Raw genomic sequence first — 23,259 nt, 5'->3', positions numbered from 1 at the left:
TTTTAGTTGGAACAATCTATTCCAACGCATTTAGAAATAAAACATCTCATTAAGATATTTACTAACCTTTTACAGAGTCATCATTGTCACCATCTTCACTTTGCTACACTTAGGGAAGGCTGTTGTAGAATCCTTGGGCATCAGTACTACATAATGCCTTTAAAACATGTAGATCGTTGTACGTGGCCTTTGGTAAAGGTGTCGGTTCTGAGTACGACTTTTGTGGCTCTGTAGGTGCTTTAGATGAGAGTTTGTTAGCACTTCCTATAAGTGTGGATTTAAACGGTCCATTGAAGTTTTTCCAGAGTTATTTTTTTATAATTTTTATAGAAAAATCTTAACTATACGGTTGAGATAATTGCAGCAATGAACTTTTTAGTGTACATAGTTGAAAGGAAATTTCCCTACTGTTTGAAGGTTTGTCTTTCAAAGTTTAGTACTACTTAAAAAGATGAAGGCTTGACTCTTGCTGAGGCTATAATGTCCCTCCAGTCTTCAGGGGTTTCAGCTGATGAGCTTTTGGGATTAGACCCATGTGTGCGTGTGTGTACATATATATATATAATTAAATTCCAGAAACTAATACTTCGCTGTTAATAGCCGTGTGGCACATAATTTTATTCAGAATTAAATTTTCTGCAAGTTTCTTTGTAAAAATGTGGATCTTCAATGCCTATTTAACAAAATAATTGTCCGTTAAATTTTAAAAAAGTGTTTTCAAAATTATTTTATTTCTGTTTTTTGTAGTATAACAAAAAAAACTAAATGAGATACAGCTATGAGATGAACTTTATTCAATTTCTCATCTAAAAATCCGTTAGAAAAAGTTGCATTCGCCTATAAATATCTCTTCATAAACACGCGGCAAATCATCATTTGACCTCCTGCACACAATTTTTGGTGAAATCTTCAATTGGCCATAACCCAGTAAGGAAGCATTTCCGGACCCATGTTTATATGTACTTTTTTCTTTATTTTTTTATAGTACAATCAGCTCAGAAAGTGCCGGTAACACTAACCGAATCACCCTGTATATATATATATATATATATATATATATATATATTCATTTGTGAATTTCTTTACGCTTGATAACAGAGAAGAAGTGCAGAGAAAGTGATTACATCCTTAAATCCCCTTTTTGATAACAGTTATATAGTGGATATATCTAAGGAAATAACTGTCAAAAATATTATTCTTACCTTAAAACTATTAAAACGTTTTATAAAGTCAGAATGTTCTGACTCATTAACAGTTTGAAACTTCAAAAGTGCTACTCCAGCTGGTAACCAATACCATTCAAAAACGCACTTGAAAGACATAATAAAATAAAAGCAAAACTATACTTGTAACTCTGAACCTTTACTACTGTAGCTATTATAATATATAATGTTTTTAATGTTTAATAAAAATGTGTTCTTTTACAATAGCATATAAATTTTATCAATCGCTACCTAACAAACACTGTTCAACTGATTAGGTAATATTTCGTAAGCATGTGTGTGGTGGTCAAATGAACTGTGAGATGTCGTACTTGTATTTCATATTTCATACAATTCGTTGTAAAATTTTCAAACATATTCAACAATAAAAAAATAACCAAACGAAGAATAATTTTACTATATATATTTAAAAAAGCTAAACAGCTTTGTTTTTTCCTAAATAGGTGCTTTTAACTTACGAGATGTCACTTTTTAAGCGACAATAAGCAGAAATCAAGTAAGTTTATCAAAAGCTCAAAAACTATCCCATTACTATATGAAATAAATTCCAAACTGATGATGTATGTACATTTTTACTTGAACCAGGTCTGTAGAGTAATATTATTAAGTTCTGCGATATTTTACAGCTTAATCATAGTATAATAATTATGTGTGTGTATGTTTGGTAATAGTTGGTATTCCTGTTTGTTTATTTTTTATCATCATCTGAAACTAAACCTTAACAACACTAACCTAAAATCATTTTGTTATGAATTTGTTTCAGTGCCAAGTAACCCAAGTTTGATTTTTATTTGTTTCGTCTTTACAAGAAAGTCATTGAGGTATATCTACTGAATGAGATCTCTTTCCATACTCCATAAGTAGTAGACATGTTTGAATTTGCACTTATTTGCACAAATTCAATACAAATTGTTTACAATATTGGTTGTTTGTTAATTCAGTATATAAGTTTACTATATTTATATTGGTAAGAAAAAGTTAATGGCTGAGCAATAGGGAAGCCTATCACTGTATCACTGGAGGGGCTGGAGACATTTAATTTCTGGGGTAGGGTATGATAAGGGGACCCAGTTTTTTATATTGAAATTGGCAAATGATATATTACTCATAACCATCAATATAATCAATCGATACTGATTAATTATTTTGAACCATTAACTTAAATAATCTACATCAACAGCTGTACCTAAACACTTTTAAATAATACTCATAATGTAATATTTCAATTATTTATAAGTAACATTTTATTATTAAAAATGACAGTCAATTTTAGAAAACTAAAGGACATTGCTTTGAAAGATGATAAGACATGTTTTTTGTGACTTCAACATGTTGGACTCGTACCGAAAAACCCATTATGTGAAATTTGTGGGAAAGAAACAACTGTAACTGTGAGAGGAGCAAATATGGTCGTCTTCAGTTTTCATGATTTTGGTTAAATTAATTTGTTTGATCACTGTAAATATTAAATTAATATTTTAATTTAAAACATATGATTGTTATTGAGGACTATAGATACTTTTATATCGATTGATAGTGTAGGATTTGAGATGCAAATATTAGGTATCGATGATTACATTCTTCGATATAAAAAAAACCGGGTCCGCTTATTGTACCCTACCCAATTTCTGTCTGTCTTAACCTGTTGACGAGTGCCACAAAACACACCCAAATGAGTGCACACGGCATTTGCCATTTGGTCCCATATGAGGAAACACGGCATTTTCCGTTGCAGACTAATGACTCAGTTCGTTCTCACTGACTTATTGTGACGTCTAGTGGAGATTTTTGGAACTTTTCAGTTGTTCCTAATAGTGTCGCTGTACAGTGTTGCTAGTCCTGTATCGTGGTGGCACGTGGTGATAACTTGGTGTAAAACTGTAACTGATGTAAAACTATTTTACGGAGGCGGGTCACAAGACCCGCTACGCCTCCAAGGTCGCCATTTTATAAGGCCACTTCCCCAGAATGACACAAAGAAGCGTAAACTACTCAGGCAGTGCTATGTGTGCAAACACACCACTCAAACTGGACAAAGAAGAAAAGATACCACCTATGAATGTTCAACATGTGAGGTCACCCTTTGTATATATCCTTGTTTTGAGCAGTATCACACACAAGCAAAGTTTTAAAACGAGATTATTACTTTTAACAATCTACAATGTATTTTTATATACATTTAAACTATAATAAACAAGTTTATTAACATTTGAAAGTTTTTTTATTTTACTCCCTAAAAGTCTGTCACTGGTCAATGAGGCACTCAGTATGGACCGTCATAGCGGCACGGCATATGCCGTGCGCACTCGTCAACAGGTTAATTGTTAGTTTGTCCCATGATTGCCAAATTCAGAAATGAAGTGGTTTGGGCCCAATAGATTTTTGGTATTTATTTACATTAGCGTGACCATGGAAAATGGACTTTTTTTCATGGGTTGGGCATTTATAGCCAAGTATTATTATCACAGGTGCATATGAACTGGGGGGAAAGTATATTATTGTATTATATTGATGCCTTTCGGACATTATTGCGTTAAGGAGCAGGGGCATCACGTGACCTGGGATTCGACTTTTGCAAGCTCGAGTTAATTTTTTTTCTAAAAGAGCAAGCAGTGCGCAGCACTGAGCAGCGGGCAGGCATCGTTGACAGGATTAACGTAGTAGTCAGCATCATTTCAGTAACTTATCACTTACACCGAAAATGAAAGTCCCAAAATTCGTTTACAACGAGTTCATTGCCACACTTTCTATTACCACAACGCCTAGTCCGGTTATAAGCCCCAGTGGTTTACATAAAATTGTAAAACTCCATACTCGTCTTTACGAATTGCTTCCACGTGAGATACCGAACATCCAACACAAAGGTGTGCCATTAACCACAAAGGTGTGCCATTACCACTACTGAACTAGGAGGTTAAGAATAGACGCGGAGGAACAACAGTAGTTCAAAATGGCGTCCCTTCTTTATTTGAGAAGGCGCGGAGTAATACCAAACTGTCAAATATGGATAGTGTTGCCAGAGGTGCGATAATTATCGTAAAGGTACGATAATTTAATTGATTTTATGCACCGGTAAGATACACGATGGGTAGTTATTATCGTACCATGAAAGATTTTTGACAAATTTATACAAGTAACAAACCAAAAGTTAATAATAACATAATTTATTATACGAACATAACATACTTTTTCATTAAATGTGTTTGGTACGATTATTTTATATGAAAGTACGATAATTTCTCGTTGTTGGTATGATAATCGGTTTTTTAAATCTGGCTATACTGAGTTTTAGCAGATGCGGAGTTATAGGAAATTGTCAAAAACGGAGTTTTCAGAGGATTGAAAAAAATCATAGCTCCTTTGATTTTCGTTGCCGACAAATTTTTTCTTCAATATTGTTTTCAGGAAAAATTGTAGTTTTCAGGAAAAAAAAATGAACATACCTTTCCATGGTTACGTTTATGTAAATTGATACCGACTTTTTACATTAAAAGCTTCATTTCTGACTACAGTAGGGTAGAGTATGGTAAGTGGATCCGGTTTTTATATAGCTCATTACAATCATCGATACTTCATATTTCGAACAACAGAACTATCGATCAATATCAACGTATCTAAAATACTAAATTAAAGTCTCTTGTTTGAAATTAAAAAGAGCATTAACTATTACTTAATGTCAAATAATAAAGGAACTATAACCATTAATCAAATGGTAAAATTAAGGCAGGTGACAGGAAAAAAATATCATTTAAATAATAAATAAAGTGTAACCAAAAGAAACCTTTTGAAACCAAGAAATACACTTTAAATCATATTTTAGCAAATTATCTCCCTCTGTATTGCTCTCAGTAATACCTAAAATATTTGAGCATGCAATGTCTAACCAGCTGGTTGACTATTTAGAAAGAAACAATTTACTTGGTAGCATACAACATGGGTTTAGAAAAAGTAAATTTATAGTTACAGCTGCCACTGATTTCATTGAGTTGGTGATTGATTCTGTGGATAGAGGGGAAAATGTAATAGGAGTATTTATAGATCTCCATAAAGCATTTAACAGTGTTAGTCATACTAAGTTGCTGACTTAGCTGTCGCGGATTGGTATCCATGGAAAGGAGTACAACTGGCTTAAAGTCATATATACAAAACAGACAGCAGTTTGTTGAAATACATAATCTAAACAACAAGAATAATTTAACTAGTAAATATAATCCTACTTTAAAACAAACTTCTTATGGGGTTCCTTAAGGAACCATATTGACTGGTAGTGTATTTATAAAGTATCTCAATAACTTAAAAAAACAAAACAAAAAATGTAAAAAGCTCCAAAGAAAAAAAAAATTGTATTAGGATGAACATTAAATATATGTATTATATTTTAAACTTAATTGTTACAAGTGATATGTATAATTGAATTGAAACTATTAATTCTCTTATCACTTGGAGTTTTAAATTTTCTTCTTATATTTACTAAATTTGTCTCACAACTTTGTGTCTGCTTATATTTTTCTTTGAGATCATATCCCATTCTGATATAGCACAGTGCATGTTTTGCTATTTAAAGGCTTATTATTTTGCTTTTGTAAAATATTGTTCTGTAGTGCATTGATTTGGAGTTTTCTCTAAAAGGTTATTTTGTTTCATTGTAGAAATTGTTTCTTTGGATTCAGGGCTATGGGCAGTCGTCCTGTGGAAAAATAGGCTTAGTATGGTGTAGCACTCTCTCCTGTTTATTTATTAAGCCCTCGTAGAAGACTGTGCTCCTCATGACTTTGATCTCGTAAGTGTTCATTGGTGGAGTTGTACCATTATTATAGTACATATGTTATATTTCTTTGGAGCTAATACTTTATAAATCAAAACAACTTTTCGGAAATACTTGATTTATTCCGAATTAAAGTTCACCCAAAAAATTAACAAAGTTTACAAACTTTAGATTTGATTTTCTTCAAAAAACTTCTCACAATCGATCAAATCTAATTAAGAGTCTGATCAAAAAAGAATTAGAATTAAAATGAAACTAAAAATGTATACTTCTCCAAAAGATTTAAATTAACAAAATAAAATTAAAATTTCTCTTCTCAAAATATTCAAAAAATCAATATAACATAAAACTTGATATTAACTTTACGACCAAAATCTAATTCACAATACTTCAAAAAATTGAACTAATTCTCAGACTCTGTAATATGGGAAATTTTACAAATTTAATCACAACAGTATAAAAATAAAAGATATTAACTAAACGCTGGTACAGGACTTACTACTTTGAAGACTATGGAGGCTGATAGGAAACTAAAAACGCACTAAAGAAAATTAATAACTTGATTTGAATTTACACCCGATTAAAAGAATTACTCTAGATCCCAAACTATAGGATTAGAGGAAGAACTACTGCTTCTCAGCTGGACGTCTCTACGCTGTCGTTGTCACTTCAAGACAGGTGCCCCCTCTCTCAACCCAACCGGCTCACGAACGTATCACCGTAGATAACTCGATCAGCTGATTTACCGGTCCAACCAACAAACAATGTCCACGCACCGCATCTAGTTAACAAAAGAGCCTACTTCCTACCGCGATTCAGCATAAATAATTACAACTACGGTACAGAGTGTTGCTGAGTACTAAGCCTCTTTCATGAATTTTAGAGCCCTTGTTATAATGATGGTGTAGGATTTTTAGGTTGATGAATCAGTTTTATACTCACAGTTGGTATATGACTTTTGTATAGTCTCTCCCAGTCTTGTCTTTATCCAATTCATCATAACTTGATTATGTAGTAGACAGTATTTTTCGTCAGGGTTTGGTTGATTCCCTTGGTCAATTCTGTTGCCTGTAAAGTTGTCAATAGGCTTGAGTCTACTGTTATTACTTTCTTAGACCCCTTGTTTTGTGTTATTGTAGGTTTTGTAATGGTCAAGTTCTCTAAAATCCTAGTAAGTTATGTAATGGAATATGTCAACTGGTCCTGTTTTTCTTTAATGAGAGCCAAGACTAAAAGAAGTGTAAAATTTGTTGGAGACAGGTTTAAGCTAAGATGAAAATTTTCTTACCAAAATGCTACAAGCAAAAATGTTTTGTAGCATTTATTAATAGAATTGATATTCCGTGGAGATTCAATTAATACTTATCAAAAAAACAGTGTGAATTTCTTTATACTTAGCCTTACTTAGAATACTTTAGCCTCCAGAACCAATATTTATATATAATAAATATACTGTTTTAAAATATTTTAAACTTAAATAAAATTTCAAAATAATTTTATAACTAATTTTAGATTAGAACTGTACAACATTCTTTTTTGTTTGTATGTGTATCAGCCAAGGAGCATCAGCACCGCTGTCAGGAACAAGCTCTAAAGTACAGATCATATCAAAATGGTACCTGTTTTGACAATTTTCATCCAATCTACAATTTTAAACATTCATAACCTAGAAAACTTGTAATCTTATTAAGACCAAAGTTTTATACTAGATATGTACTAGAGTACTAACTTAGAGAATGTAATTTTAGAATTATATGGTTAAAAGTTATTGTCAAACCAGTTGCTTCTAAACCATTTTTAAAAACTCAGCATTGGTCACGTTATTGAGATTATAGTCAGTTTTGCTTTAAAGCTTTAATTAATTTACTTTTGTAAACAAATGTTTAAAACTATAGTTTTTAACTCCACTTTAACTTAATTAAACGGATTCTGTTAATTCTCAGCGGCTGGTGCCTGTTCGTTGGAACGCGTGAACTGTCAGACCGTTGTGAGCGATGTAACGATCGTCCGCGGTCCACTCACAAGAGGAAACTGTAATAAATTAAATATAGTTTTAATGTATTAGACCATATCTTATTAGTTTATTTCATATATGCTTTGGGCCTCCTATGGCTGGTTTAACAATGAATAATTAAAACCTTCAAAATTGTAGTTTAGTAGTAAAGCACCAAAACCTTTTTCATTTTTACAGACAAAAAACTTGGTTATTGTCTGTAAATAATTTACTTTATACATCTAGACGCAGAAATAAACAAAACTAAGTTTGTTGTAACTCCCATAATTTTAGCTCTATTAGTTCAGAATCAGTCTTTATTGTTGCATAAAACGTTTATACATGCATTGCTATAGAAACAGGTAACATTATCATAAGATAATGTAATAATGATATATAAAAGAGGTCAAGCTAGCAGAAATTGTTAATTCGCTCATAGATTTAGAAAAATGGTTTACATATAATGGGCTTGTACTAAATAGTGATAAAACTCAAATTGTAAAATTCCAAACATTGCAAAGCAAGACCCTGTCAAATTTTCAGATAAATTTCAAGAATACAACTCTGACTGCTGTAGATTTTAGTAAATTTTTGGGGCTCCTTATTGATAAAAATTTGTCCTGGAGACCATACATAGATGTCTTAAACAAAAAACTGAGTTCAGCTTGCTACCAAATGTTTACATTAAGGGAGTTGGTAGACATTAAGACTAGGCTTATAGTTTATTATTCTTGCTTTTATTCACTAGCACAGTATGGAATACAAATATGGGGCAGCTGCTCTGGCATTATCTCTGTCCTCAAAATTCAAAAGAGATACATAAGAACCATGCTATTTTTGAATATAAGAACCTCATGTAAAAAAATATTTACAGATTTAGAAATATTGACAATTCCATCATTGTATATTTATAGTTGTTTAATTTTTATTCATAATCGTCTAAATTCAGGAAATATAAAGCAACATGAGCACCAGTATAACACCCGTTTTAAAGATAGACTGCAATTTCCTGTACACAAATTAACATTATTTGAAAGTTCACCAAGTTATATGGGAACTAAATTTTATAATAAGCTTCCTCCTCATTTAAAACAGCTTAAAATGTCTTGTTTTAAGAACTCAGTTAAAAGTCTACTAATTAGTAAAGCTTACTATAGCATAACTGAGTTTTTACATGACAGTCTTTACGATCACATGTTTTAAATGTTTGTAATATTTTAATGTAATGTAAGTTTTATTCTGATGTAATTGTATTACAGATTTAGTATTTATTATTGACAAGCAACCTGTTCACACAACATCTGAAGTTGTAAAATCTGTGAATGTTTTGTTGCAATAAACTTCTTGATTCTTGATTCATAAAAAACTTGATCTATTCTATGTTAAAATAAAATTTTTAAATTCAGAATTCATCAAATACTCATCAATATTATAATAGTTTTTTCCAACAAAAAATCTGTTAGCTTGCTTTTAAATGTTTTTGAATTGGTTAAATGTTTATATTTTTGAGGTAATTTATTGTATAGTTTTTTTACTGTGTATATTGGAGTTTTTTCTACAAGGCACAGTCGATGTATGGTATATTGAAAATTGACTTTAAATCTTGTATTGTAATTATGATCAAAGTTGTCATGTGATAAGCTTTCAAAGTTTGATTGTACTGTTAGTAGGGTTTTCAGAATGTATAAATTTGGAAGTGATAAGAATTTTAATTCTTTAAACAGAGGTTTGTAAGAAGTTCTAATTGGTGAAAAAGAATTAACCTTATAATTTTTTGCTGGATGTTAAAAACTGCATCGAAGTCAGAAGATGATCCCCAGAATTCAATACCATATTGAATTATTGAAAAAAAAAGAAAGTGTAGTAAATTATTATTCTAGTTTCCAAATTAATTCAGTTTGCAACACTATCATTTGATAACATGCTGAGTTCAATCTTTTTTTTCCAAGAAAAGTTTATATCCAGATCAATACCTAAGAATTTAACATTATCACATAATTTTATTTGCTGGTCCTGGCCCTTTTTTAAATCACGTCCTCATTATTATAGCCCTCCTTTAATTGTGCTTTTTGAAAATTTTGATTGAAAAGTAGTTGAGTTTTCTCTTGATTTAATTTATTTTCCATTTGAAAGTGAGAGTCGGCTTTAACAACTGCGGTTGTGTCATCTGCATGTAATATAATTTTTGGTGAAACATTTTTAGGTAAAACGTTTATGTACATGAGAAAAAGTAGAGGTACCAAATAGACCCTTGAGGAACGCCCACTTTAATTTCTTCCCATTAAGATCTAGATTTAACATTATTTAAACAAATTACAGATCTTTGATACCCATTAACTAAATAAGATTCAATCCACAGGATTGATCTATTTTAAAAATGTACAATTTAAACTTTTTTAAAAGGATATCATGGTTCACACGATTAAAAGCTTTGGACAAGTCACAGAAAACACCCATGGTTCTCTGTAACCCGTCCAAAGCCCAAGACACTTCATTTACAAGTTTATTAATGGCCCCTAATGTACTGTGACCCCTCCTAAATCCGAATTGATCACAAGTCAAAATTTAATTAGATTCTAAAAAATTTGGTTTAGTGCCAAATTTTCAAATACTTAAGAAGATGATGGCAGTATTGAAATTGGACAGTAATTATCTGGATTTTGTTTTTGCCTTTTCTTATAGAGTGGTTTTAATTCATCCCATTTTACATTTTTTGGAGAACTACAATTTTGGAATGATTGATCAATTAAAACTGATAAAGGAACAGCTATAGAATACATTACATGTTTCATTACATACAGACACAGTTCATCCCACCCAGATGATTTTTTAGTTCTTTATGATTTTATCACTTTGACAACATCATCTGACAACACATTACCAAATTTAAACTTAAAATAATTGACATTCAAGATCAGTTTGTGCTAAGTTTAGTGCCTCTTGTTCACAAGGTCGAGCCTAATTTCTTTGGCACAATTCTGCAAATTTGTTATTGAAGAATTGTGCAGTTTCCTTTCTATCTTTAATAACCCTACCACTATCCAACACAACATCAGGAAAATTGTTAACATATGTCTTACGTCCAAGCTCGGATTAATAACATGCCAAGCAGCTTTATTTTCATTTTCAGAATCTTATGAAATTAGAATTATAAATTTGCTTCAATTTATTACAGACATTTTTGAAAAATTTGAAAAATTTACATAATTTATAAAATTTAGATTGTTTGACTGTTTGACCAGTTTACTAAGCTCCCTCTTTTTAATGCTTAAAATTTGAATTCATTTTGCTATCCATTTTTTGGTTTTGTTAGTAGAGAATTTTAATGGAAAAAATTCTTCAAATATATTTTGAAAGCAATTAAAAGAAATTAGAACAGTTGTCAGCAAAATTAAAATTATTTGAAACATTCCACTTAGTGTCTTTTAATCTACTGCTAAATCTATAAAGAGCTGTTAGAGAAAAATCATTCTTCTTACTCTAAGTTTTGTATTGTCATTCTCGGAAATAAGACATTTAGAAATATCTAAAAAGACTGCCCTGTGATCTGACAAATCCAATTTCAAATTCATTGTCTGAGATTCAAAGGATGATTTAAATTTAAAAGTTATAATACTTTCAATGCATGAATTTGTATTAAATGTAACCCTAGTTGGAGATGCAAAGTGCATTTCAAAATCGTACGATTCAATCAGAGAAAGGAATTCAAATTTCTGTTGTGATTTATTTGTTGTTTCCATTCCATCTACATTAAAGTCTGATGCAATATAAACATTGTTTACATGGTTTTATTTACCTAAAAGTTTTAACAAAGCCTCAAGCTTATTTAAAAGTAGTTTGAAATTTGAATCTTCTGGCACTCTATAAATAGAAATGATAATTATAGGCCTTTTTTAATTAATTATTTCTCTGCACGAAGCTTCAAAAACTGAATCCAAATTATAAATGTACAAATCTTCTCTGGTTTTAAATTCAAAATTATTCTTCAAAAGAATACTTGAGCTACCATGATCACCTCTATCTCTACAATAAACATGTGCCCATTGTATACAGTAATTAGAAAAACTATTTAAAATGGCAACATTATCCCTACTCAACCAATGTTTATTTAAACAAATAATTTTAATATTTGAATTTTGTAGAATTATTTCTAAATCAATTTTCTTATCAAGTACTCGTCCTTGGATATTTAAATGTAATAGCCAATTATATTTCTGACCAATTTTGGCTTCCTTACAAATAGGGCAAATGTTATTTAATTTTAAATTTGGATTTACCTTATTTGTATGATGGCAGTGAAATTTATTACAAACTAAACAGAAGTTATCTAAATCTAAGTGTTCTTTATATTTTTGTTTGGAGGTTCGTTTTTTAAGTCTGTCATACCATCTTCTTTCTCATCTACTGGAGTCTGGGTCGAGGTAAGGAGACTGTCCACAGGAATTGATATGTCTTGACACTCCATATATCCTGTCCACCAGCAGATGAATGGTTACACAAGCCATCATCAATCGACTCCTTCAGCTTCAACAGAAACTCCTGATGTGAAAGTCCACGCCTTAACTCTCTTTGTGATGCCTTGTCACAGCACACAATACGTACTGAAGCACCAGTTTCTTGACGGACTGCCACTATGTTTTTGGCGAATTGTTCAAGCGGAATCATATCTCTCACACAGCCCATTGGGGAGCAGATACATTTTTAAGCCCTTTGGCCTTGAAGTCTTGAGTCAGTTGGGCGAAAGCATCATTGTAGTCCTGAATTGTGGGTTGTGCATTATACATCGCTTTGGTAATTAGGCTGTCTGTACATGCAGGCTCCTCCGTGGCTCACTTTTTGAAAGGTAAGTGTGTCTGATTTGAGGTCTGAAAGCTGTGGCCTACCAATTTTTTTCCTGAATACAACAGTACACCAGCTGCCATATTTCTATCATGGCCAAGGTCACCAGATATAGCATGGGCGAAACCCACAGATGAGTCATTCATATAATTATCAATTATAAAGCCCATGTCCTATTCAATTACATGGATTCCCTGCTCCTCAATCACAGGAGACAAACCCGAAGTCCGATCGATAGGTTGTTCTAATTTTTTTTTAGAGCTTTTTCACAATCATCTCCGCAATTTTCACTTTTCCCTTCTTATCAAAGTGCATATCATGAGTTGTGTAGTGATGTCGTGGCAATATATGAAGTGGTAGAATTTGAAACTGGTCTGTCTTAGCCTCTTTTTCAAGTTTTGAATTTATAACTGAAATCTTCAGATCCAATTTGGATTTATCATGCCTCAAAAAAATCTTTAAAATTACACTATAAAATTTTATTGTGGCCCCAAATGAACAATTGGTAGTGTTATTTATTTTTTACATTATTCTTGACCTTTTCATGTACAAATAAAAAATTCATCTAAATTGGTTGGTAAATAAGAAAGATATATATTTTTCTCCCATCGGGAAACAAGTTTAGTTTCTCACGGCTGAACAAAAAAAATCACCATATTTCTTAAACTTTGAGACCCTTGTAAAATCTAAACCATAACAGATACAAGGAACAAATTTGACACAGTTACTTACTTAAGTGATGGAACAACCATGCCAAGTTTCATTAAAATTTGTGACAGTGGTGTGTGTTTGAACTGACGTGGAATGACCTGACATCATCTTGTATCGTTTTGACATCAAAGACACCTCGACTGCAAAAAGTGTAATATAGGTGAAGAAATATTCTCATTGTCTCATCAGGTGCACAATTGAGTGCAGTATGTGTTTTAGAGATGATTTTAAAGCACATTGGAGCAACTGAGTTTTCTACAAATAATGAAGCTCGATTCAATGTAAATGTTGAGGTTGCTCCAGTTACCTTCCTGATTTACCCCAGATTCCAGGATTTAATTTTGTGACAGCGTCACATTTCAAATGGTATATCAGATTTCATAGGTTGCACTATGAGGATGGTGATAATAACGTTTTACAGTTTTTATGTTCTTGTGGATTGAAGGGTTGATTAAAAATTGTCATGGTATATTTCTCCTCAGGGTATGTTTAAATTATATTATGTTCAAGGGGTTTAGTTTTCTTGATTGTTATGTAATTATTTTGTGTATTATATGTTTAAAAAAAATTTAATCTCAACAGATGGTATGATGGTCTGAGACGAGAGACTGGTCTTATCTGATATTACATTATTTGTGTTTCTTGTTTATGTATGTTTCTTGCTTCATATTTTCTCTAATTAAAAATCCTATAATAAAATTAGATCTACTATTTAAGATGTACAATTGGGATAGCACAGTATAATTTTAAGACTGTCATGTAATAGTTACATTTAAGTATCTTAATATTTTTGTGTGACTGTTTTTTTAATATAAAATCAAATGACACAAAGATGTTTATTTCAGCATAGTATAATAACCATGTTTGGTGCTGTTATCATGAGGAATCTAAGTTCCTCTTCAGCTAGTATTACCAGGATTCATCGTCTGAAGTACCTTCAGCACTATCCTACAACAGTTGTGTTGCCTGATGGTTCAAGTATCATAGTGCGCTATCCAGAACCTCGGAAAATAATAACTGTAAGTATATGCACATCATCAGTTCTTTGGAATATCTATGTGTAGGAGATACCTGTATTGGGCTTATTGTATGGTCTGAAGTGCATAAATCATCAAAAAAACATGTCATATCCATGATTATATATTATTAAAATAAACATTATAACACGTTTTTCAGTTTCAAAATGTCAGCAAACATAACACCAAAAACATAATGAGTTCAAAGAAATGTCCAAAATGTTTTATTAAAAAATATTTTTTCGGGTTAGGACAAAAATATCTTATTATATTAATACAGGTAGCCAATGCTTATGAGTTCCTCTTGATGAAAACATTTGTTATTAATAAACAGGTTATATTAGAGCATTGCAATTTTACATGAATGTTTGTCTTACTGGTAACTTCCTAGCACTGCAACATTACAATCAATCAATTTATTGTTTTAAGACTTTTTATAAGTATTAACAACGTCAGTATTGCAGCACAACACCAAGTCTAGATATACTTTAAAAGTCATGCTTTTTTTGTAATATTTTGTATGTTAAAATGTAAAAAGTGTTGTTAAAATAATGCCATCAATTACTTAAAATAAATTACTTCAATTAAAAGATTTAAAACAATGAAATTAATCAACAAAACTAAAATTCAACAGTTAATAAAATATTTATAAATAAACTAACAATAACAACAAATAATAACAATTAGAGGTTATAGACTAATGAAGGTTAAAATAACAAGAAAACAGGAACTAGCAAAGAGTTAAGACAATAACACCAAAGAGTAAACAATTCTCTAAAAGCAATTTCACTAACACCAAAAAACTCCTAAGTATTAACCACCTATAAAGCTTTTTTCTGAAAATTAAGTCAGGATATTTATCAACCAATTTATTGAAAACTTTTAATGAAATTACCTTGTGACTGTTCATGGTTTTACTTAAACGGTTAAATTAAATTTCTAAATTATTTCGATTCCTAATATTGTAGTTATGAATATTGGATCTGAAGTCCAATTTATCTGGATTTTTCATAATGTAAATTACCAAATCGAAAATATACAAATTGATTACCATAGGTATTTCCTGAGCTTTGAAAAGGGGCCTACAATGGTCAAAGGGTTTGACCCTGAAATAACTCTTACAGCTTTCTTTTGAGCAGTTAAAATTTCATTTATCCTACTGCAATTACCCCATAGCATGAGACCATACCTTAGAATGGACTGACAATAGGAGTAACAAGCAGTTCCTACATAGTTTTTAGAAAAAAAACATAAGACATCTTATCTTAATAATAAGTTGTTCTTGACAATTTTGAAGCTATATAATCCACATGTGTATCCCAGCTCAATTTATTATGAAGGAAAACCCCTAAAATCTTAACTCTACTAACCAAATCCTCATCATAAACATCCACTGGTCTTAAGCTAAACCGTATATTTTTAGTTTTTTTCTGTATTTAATAGAAATCCATTTGATATAAATCACTGTGAAGCATCAGTCACTATTATATGAACAATTTCTGTTAGTTGATTTATATTTTGGCTGATATTTAAAAAGTATTTAGTGAATAAGGCAAGTCATTAATTTATATTAAAAACAACAAAGGGACCAAGACGACCTGGGGAACACACTACTTAACTTTTATTTCTTTTGAGAAATTACACATTCTGGGCGAAGTACAATAAGTGGCCCAGTCTTTTTATATAAATTAATATAATTATCAATAAATTATATACATATATTGAATACTATCAGGCCCGTTTTACACCTTGCCAGCGCCCTAGGCACAACGAAGAGTAGCGCCCCTTTTTATACCCCTGCCAGCTGACTACATCCCTCCCCCTCACCAACCCTACCATAACGCCTATACTCCGTAAATTTAAATTTAGTCTTAAATGCGAATTTTTGTTCGGGAGGGACTTTAGATTTAATGTCCCTTAACTCTACTTTACAAATTACCTTGATTCTTTTCGAGAGTCTTCCCATTATCCACCACCTATGGACCCGCCGCACCGTGTCCCGGACTGGCAACTGGTAGCCGTGAGGTATCTATACTGGCCTTCGGTGGGAATATGTGTAACATACCTTGCGGACCATCCACCCTCCCTTCTTTACATTTCAAGTATTTACATTATTTATAGTATTCGTTTGATCACATTTTTTAAGGTTATTTTTGGTTTGTTGGCTTACCACTAGACTGACTAGAGATTCATACAATAGCTTTTTCCGTGTTGCAAAGACGTCAATAATGTTTTTGTAGTCTAATTTTAAAGTAGTGTCGTTTTGGGTGCACAACAACAATAAGCCATTAAGCTTTTCATCAACCATCGATGATCTAATTTCTGAATTCACTCTTTTCAAAGCTGAAAAGCTACGTTCGTCACAGGTAAGGTTAGAAATATCCTGAGAGCGACCTCCAAATTAGGGAAAGTGTTCTCTAATCTATTTGATTTTATGTAGGCGTACATTTCTTTGACCTTAGAAAGGTTCTCCAAAACCATGTATAGTTTGAAATTGTGTACATTCCTGAGCAAAGTTTTGCCTATCAATATCGTTCATGTATACTTCTCCTAACAGTTTAGCTTCAGAAGCCTCCTCTTTGGAATTTTTTCTTCTAGATTTTGTAAGATCTTAAATCTTGTGTCGAGATTTTTATAGGCCTCCCTTCTTTTGTTGTGCTGCGAAGCTATGTTGTCAACAATGGCAATAAACACCCCAGTGCGAAATCTTTCGCGAGGAGATGTTTCTTCCATGCTTCTGTCCTTCTTTTCATCGGGCTATAACTTTCTTTTTCTTACTTTGTCATATACAGCTTCTTCTTTTTCTGCAAGTTTCAATGCTTTGGACTCGAAATCATCAAATAAATCTCAAGGATAGAGTTTCAAGTTCCTTTGTAGCACCAAATAGGTCTAAATCTTGATTTTGAAGAGTCTTACTTGTTTTATCAACTCTCTCGAGAACTTCGTCCCAGATCACAGTAAATAACGTGGTTTGGAAGTTTCCAAGTGTTTCTAGAAACCCAGCGGCTGTGCATTGTCTTTGGTTTCTGAGTATCGTCTTTAATTAGCTCTTCAAGAGCATATTTTATTTCATGTCGACTTATTTTTAAAGCTCGAAGGGCGTCTGCCCTAGCAGACCATCTTGTGTCACTCAGAGGTTTTACCATTAGCTTTCTCTGATCTTTCTTCGATTTTCCTTCGTTACACTTTTTAATATGACTTTTTAGGATGTTCTACTTGAAAGTGGATGCAGAGAAAAAAGCATACAGCCCTTGTACGAATGTCTCTTCTCGGCCGTAAAACACCCAGCAATGTTTTGTGAGTAAGCTGCACATGGTACATAGTCAGCAAGATCATTTTTGCTGTTAATCCTTGCTTGAAGACCTGAGTATATGCCCGACATGTTTGATGCATTGTCCTAACTTTGTCCACGACAGTTATCGACATCCAGCTCAAGTTTCTCAAGTAAACTGAGGGTTTGCTTCTTCCACATTTGTGGCATACAATTGGTAAGAGTTGTATCAGGCGTTCGTTGGCGCAAGCATTGGGCAATGAAACATATCGAAGTACTACAGCCGATTGGTCTGTGTGCGACACATCAGGTGTGGAGTCTATGAATGAAGAGAAATAGCGAGCTTGCTTGATTTCATTTAACATTTGTTTCAGTACTTCTTTGCTCATAATCTCAATAAATTCACTGCAAATGTCAGACGAAAGCTATGATACACTACCTTTGCTTTTGTTACCATGTGTTGCTATGTGTTGGGTGAAAAATAGATCAAATTCACTTATCAGCTCAAGACAGCCTAGAAAATTCCGTTTGATGTAGATCCAATCGCTTGGTTATCACCTCTAAACGGGAGACCTCTACTTGACGAACTTTTACAACAGACACAACTCTTGTCAATATTTCCCGCCAATATTTCACTTCCTCCTGGTATTGGCTTTGAATTTGTTTGGTGACATTAGATGTAGTCTTTTACCTCAAAATAAGTTTCAAAACATTAGCCCTGTGATCGTCAGATTTTTCATGTCTCTCAGTTAATGTAAAGGAATTTTTCCAATCATTACACCTTTTGCTAAAAGATGTGGATTTGTTCTCTGGTTGAAACATAAGGCAGAATTTACGAAATACCTGCCCTGTTAATTGCGAGAAAATAAGTTGACCGAAAGCTTTCGTTTCACCTTACTTTTTCAATCGCCGTAATGTTCGGACACGCAATTTTTACCCCCTTTTTTGTGCCCCCCAAAAATGCCAATTGACCAGCGCCCTAGGCACGTGCCTACCGTGCCTATTCGGTAAAACGGGCCTGAATACTATACTGTCAATCGATATCACCTATATAAATTTGTAAAAAACAATTATATGTTTGAAATTTAAATAATGTGTTAAATATATAAACTTACAATCTCATAAATAATAATAAATGAACCATAACGATCAAACAAAAGTAGGAACAAAAAGTAGGAAAACCTCATAAATAATTAAGAAATTATAACAACGTAACAAAAATTTGTAATAGAAAAAGAAGTGATAACAACATTTAGAGCAGAAAATAGGAAAATTGCTGAACCATTTATATTTTCTCCTAGGTAGGAAAGATTAACGCGCTTTTGTAGTTTTACTCCTAAATGTATACTTTTTGAATATTTCAAGGATAGCATTAAATGTGTTTGAAAATTATTTCTGAATAACTGATAAAAATGTTAAAGAAAACTAAAAAGTGTTTGGATGCATGTTAGGCACATTTCTAAAATAAGACTCTTCTTATTCGACAACTAAAAATAAAGGTATAAGTGTGTGAGGTTTGGTATTGGCCTTAAGGGACTAAAACCAAGATGGCCACTGATACAGTCGACCTTAGTTAGTTAACCCTGGAGAGGGCGCGTGGTGTACAAACTTCCGCAGGAGACACGTTATTGTTTATAAAAGAAACCCCGTAGCCCGCACTTCCCCCTCCCACTAGCACATCTATCCCCACCTCTCCCTCCCCACGTACCATTGTTCTCAGCCAGTTTCGTCAAGGACACGAGGCAGTGTAAATCTATTTCAAAGCGGTGCGGTCTGTTGTACACCACGCGCCCTCTAGTGTGAACTGTTGTGCGGACTTTTGTACACCACGTGACTGATTAGGTTGTGCAATATCGGTGTTCAGTTTTAAAAGTTATTTTGTTATATTAGAGTAATATTGTGTGTGTGTGATGTATGACGAAGAGAGAAGTTTACTGCAATTGATGCAAAGTGTGGAAAGGGAGGAAATAGAAGAAGCTCGTGCCGCAGATGCAGAGAGAGCGTTTACGAAGGCAGTTGTTTCCGGATGTTGAACAATTGAATACCATAGAAAAAATTGATGAAAATCCAATTGAGAGAGAAGGATCAGAACAATCGGAAGATGAAGAGAATTACAGTGAGCATGACACAAATTCAGAAGTTTCGCTTGATGACTTGGCAGAACATGAAGAAGATTTCAATGTTCAAGATCATGTAAGAAGAGGAGAGAACTATATTCTTGGCAAGGACAACGTAACGAGATGGGATACCCATATGAACACTGAGAATTTATGAGGCAGAGTACTGCGATACAACATTTTACGAGGTGAGAGACTTGGTGTACGATTACCTTCTCCAAGAGGTGATGCCACTACAAAAACTTCACCTATTGAATGTTGGAAACTCTTTTTTCAGACGAGTTTGTGGATAAAATTGTAAATTTTACAAACATTTGGATTGAAAAAAATAGACAAAACTTTCTCAAAGAAAGAGACGCAAAGTCAACAGACCGTGACGAAATTCACGCTGTACTGGGCCTTTTGTACCTGGCTGGAATGTTAAGGTCTTCTTACACAAAACTAGAAGATTTATGGTCAACAGACGGTCTTGGCATTGAGTATTTTAGGTCAGCCATGTCCTTGAAGCACTTTAAGTTTTTTGAGAGCATTAAGATTTGATGACATTAGATCCAGAAGACAGCGTAAAGCTCTAGACAATCTTGCACCAATACGTGACGTATTTGAGGAATTTGTCAGCAAATGACAAGCACATTATGCACTGAGTGCTTTTGTAACGGTTGATGAAATGCTCGAGGCATTTCATGGTAAATGTTCGTTTAGGCAGTACTTACCAAACAAGCCTGCTCGTTATGGCATCAAGATATTTGGACTGTGTGATGGAAGGACACATTACACTGCCAATTTGGAGATATATCCGGCAAGACAACCACCAGGACCATACAGGCACAGCAACTCATCAAAATATGTAGCTATTCGGTTGATAGCTCAGATTTCAGGGACCGGACGCCATGTAACAATGGATAACTGGTACAGATCAATACCTCTGGCAAGAGAACTTTTGCAAAACCACCGTCTTACTTCAGTATGTACATTGAAAAAAAATAAACGTGAGATACCCCCATGTTTTATAGAGAGTAAAATAAGGAAGGTAAACTCGAGTTTGTTTGCCTACCAAAGTGATATGACATTATTGTGTCCTTTATGTCCAATAAAGTTGTGTTACTTCTCTCAACATTTCATAATAGTGACACTATAAACGAGGAGACTGGTGACAAACAAAAACCGATTATGTTAACCAGCTACAACAAATGCAAACGAGGGGTTGACACCGTGGATCAAATGAAAGCAGCCTACTCTGTTTCCAGAAAAAGCAACCGATGGCCATTGACTGTGTTCTTCTCTATGCTGAACATATCTGGCATCAACAGTTTTGTGATATTGCGGAGTAACGTTGAGGACGCAGGTGACAGAAGAAACTTCATAAAATCTCTGGGAAAAGATCTATGTAACCCTCAAATGATAAAAAGGGCAGGAATGCCACGACTGCCTGTGTTACTACGGAAAAGGATCCAGCAACTGTGTGGCCAACCAGAACCAGCCCGTTCAGTGGTCGAAGAAGATCAGCGTGAAACTGGAAGGTGTGTTCTTTGTCCAAGAGCCAAAAACAGAAAGTCGCACAAGGTGCCCTCAATGTCAACGCTTCATCTGCCGGGAACACACATCCTTTGCTTGTGTTACATGTGCCGCTGCAGAAGGGGATGTCAGTGATACCGACGATGATGAATGAAGATAGTAAAAGGTTTGAGTGAAAAATTGTTTACCGTAGCAGTTTGTAAGTATTTTTTTAATTTTTGATTTGATTTGATATTCAATTATTAAACCCTACGGTTGGTTATTAGGTTTTTATTTTTGTTTTAATCTACTTTCTTTTTAAATTACATATTTTGTTTTGTAGAAATGTTTATTTAAAGCTACACTTTATATCTCCTCATTTATACTAAAAACTTTTATTAAAACAATTTTGTTTTGTAGTATATAAAAATATTTAATGATATTTTTTACAGTTGAACACATTTTCAGTAAAATTATTCTATTCCCAAATCCCTTTAATCAATAAGAATTGTATATAAAGCAGTATTTAATCAATTATAATGATTTAAAGACAGCAATACATAGTGCGGTATTTCGTACACCACGCGACCTAGTACGTGTGGATCAGTGACGCGCCCTCTCCAGGGTTAAGGTATAATATCGGTTATAATATATAATATAATCTTGCAAAAGATTTAAAAATCATCTTTATTTCTAAAAATGGTGTGTTTTAGTATTTTGAGGTGCATTCAAAAGAAATTATTTTCCAAAATGAGAGTGACTGTTGCTTTTTTTTACTATTTAAGGCTTGTAAAAGTGGACTGGAAGGGTGAGAGGTAAAAGTCCACTTTGTTAGTCTGTTAGTAAAATCAGACCAATACCAATTTGATCTGAACTGTACATAAATATGTGAACTGTAGATGGTGCTCTACAGTACACAAGATGAGAATAAAGATGTTTTAAACAAAGGAGTTCTTTGTTCACTAGTAAATGGTCTTTTCTAAAAATTGATGAAATCAGAAGTGCATAAATCCTCTTACTTCTGTTAGTTTTATCATGGTTTTAATTTACAATAATACTTTAAATCTACATTATTAATCTCATTGTCTCGTGTTAAATATGTTGCAGTTACCTTTAGACATAACGGCTCTAAGTGAATCTGAGGCAAAAATACGGTTGGAGAGAAGAAAACCCAAAACAAAAGTGGAAATAGTAGAAGAGGAAAGGGACACTTTCAGCAGTAAAAGATACATAAAGCTAATGAAGAAAAACAAAGGAAAATAAAGTGATATAATTAGTAATTGTTGTTTTAATTATTACATTAATTTTTCTATAGAAATGTATAGCAATTGTGTGTAAATAAAATATTTGATTAATATTTATTAAAATTCAAGACCATTTTATTTATTATATCCAATTACTTACTGTTTCAAATTTGTATCTACTACAATAAATGTAGCTAATTGATGTTAAGAAACCTAAATGACGTATTAGGTAACTTTTTAAATTATTACTGAGAGTTAAAAACGCTTCTATTAGTTCCTGGATTTATAAATTTATTCTTTAATATTTAATTAGTTATAAGATTGGGAACAGTTGTTATTGTGTACAATGTTGTTATCATATAGAAAACTATGTATTTGCTTATGTTAAACAGGCATAATACACACATCCATGTGTTACACCTGTGTCATAGCTACACTGCAATACTATCTGTGTTATACGCCCATGCCATATATGCAACACAATAGACCTACTATACTACTTTATGACTTCAGTTTTTTAGTTAATAAACTTATAACACAACCAAGTAGAAGTCATGCAGTGATATTTTTGTCTATTGATGGCATG

General features: G+C 32.8%; 1 protein-coding gene across 3 annotated transcripts; it reads left to right on the top strand.

The window, feature by feature from the left end:
- The first annotated feature begins 1,575 nt into the window (after positions 1 to 1,575).
- On the top strand, positions 1,576 to 22,709 carry LOC124362630 (39S ribosomal protein L55, mitochondrial). Of its 3 annotated transcripts, XM_046817308.1 has the most exons (4): positions 1,924 to 2,044; positions 5,894 to 6,003; positions 14,377 to 14,550; positions 22,537 to 22,709. In XM_046817308.1, the coding sequence occupies exons 3-4, from the start codon at positions 14,392 to 14,394 to the stop codon at positions 22,690 to 22,692; spliced, it is 315 nt and encodes a 104-aa protein (XP_046673264.1). In that variant the 5' UTR covers positions 1,924 to 2,044; positions 5,894 to 6,003; positions 14,377 to 14,391; the 3' UTR covers positions 22,693 to 22,709. The 3 variants fall into 3 exon arrangements, with proteins under 3 accessions (XP_046673273.1, XP_046673255.1, XP_046673264.1); XM_046817317.1 differs by lacking the exons at positions 1,924 to 2,044; positions 5,894 to 6,003 and adding an exon at positions 1,576 to 1,719; XM_046817299.1 differs by lacking the exon at positions 5,894 to 6,003 and having other exon boundaries at positions 1,910 to 2,044.
- Positions 22,710 to 23,259: the final 550 nt, after the last annotated feature.

The sequence above is a fragment of the Homalodisca vitripennis genome, chromosome 1 (assembly GCF_021130785.1).
Source record: "Homalodisca vitripennis isolate AUS2020 chromosome 1, UT_GWSS_2.1, whole genome shotgun sequence".
Classification (NCBI taxonomy): domain Eukaryota; kingdom Metazoa; phylum Arthropoda; class Insecta; order Hemiptera; family Cicadellidae; genus Homalodisca; species Homalodisca vitripennis.
Note: the sequence above shows the minus strand (reverse complement) of the source record. Positions and strands in the feature narration are given on the sequence as shown.

Bases quoted from the DNA above. Each gene is read 5' to 3' on its own strand.
- LOC124362630 (XM_046817317.1), top strand. From the start codon at position 14,392: ATGTTTGGTGCTGTTATCATGAGGAATCTAAGTTCCTCTTCAGCTAGT. The intron at 14,551-22,536 runs GTAAGTATATGC...AATATGTTGCAG, and splicing joins AACCTCGGAAAATAATAACT to TTACCTTTAGACATAACGGC.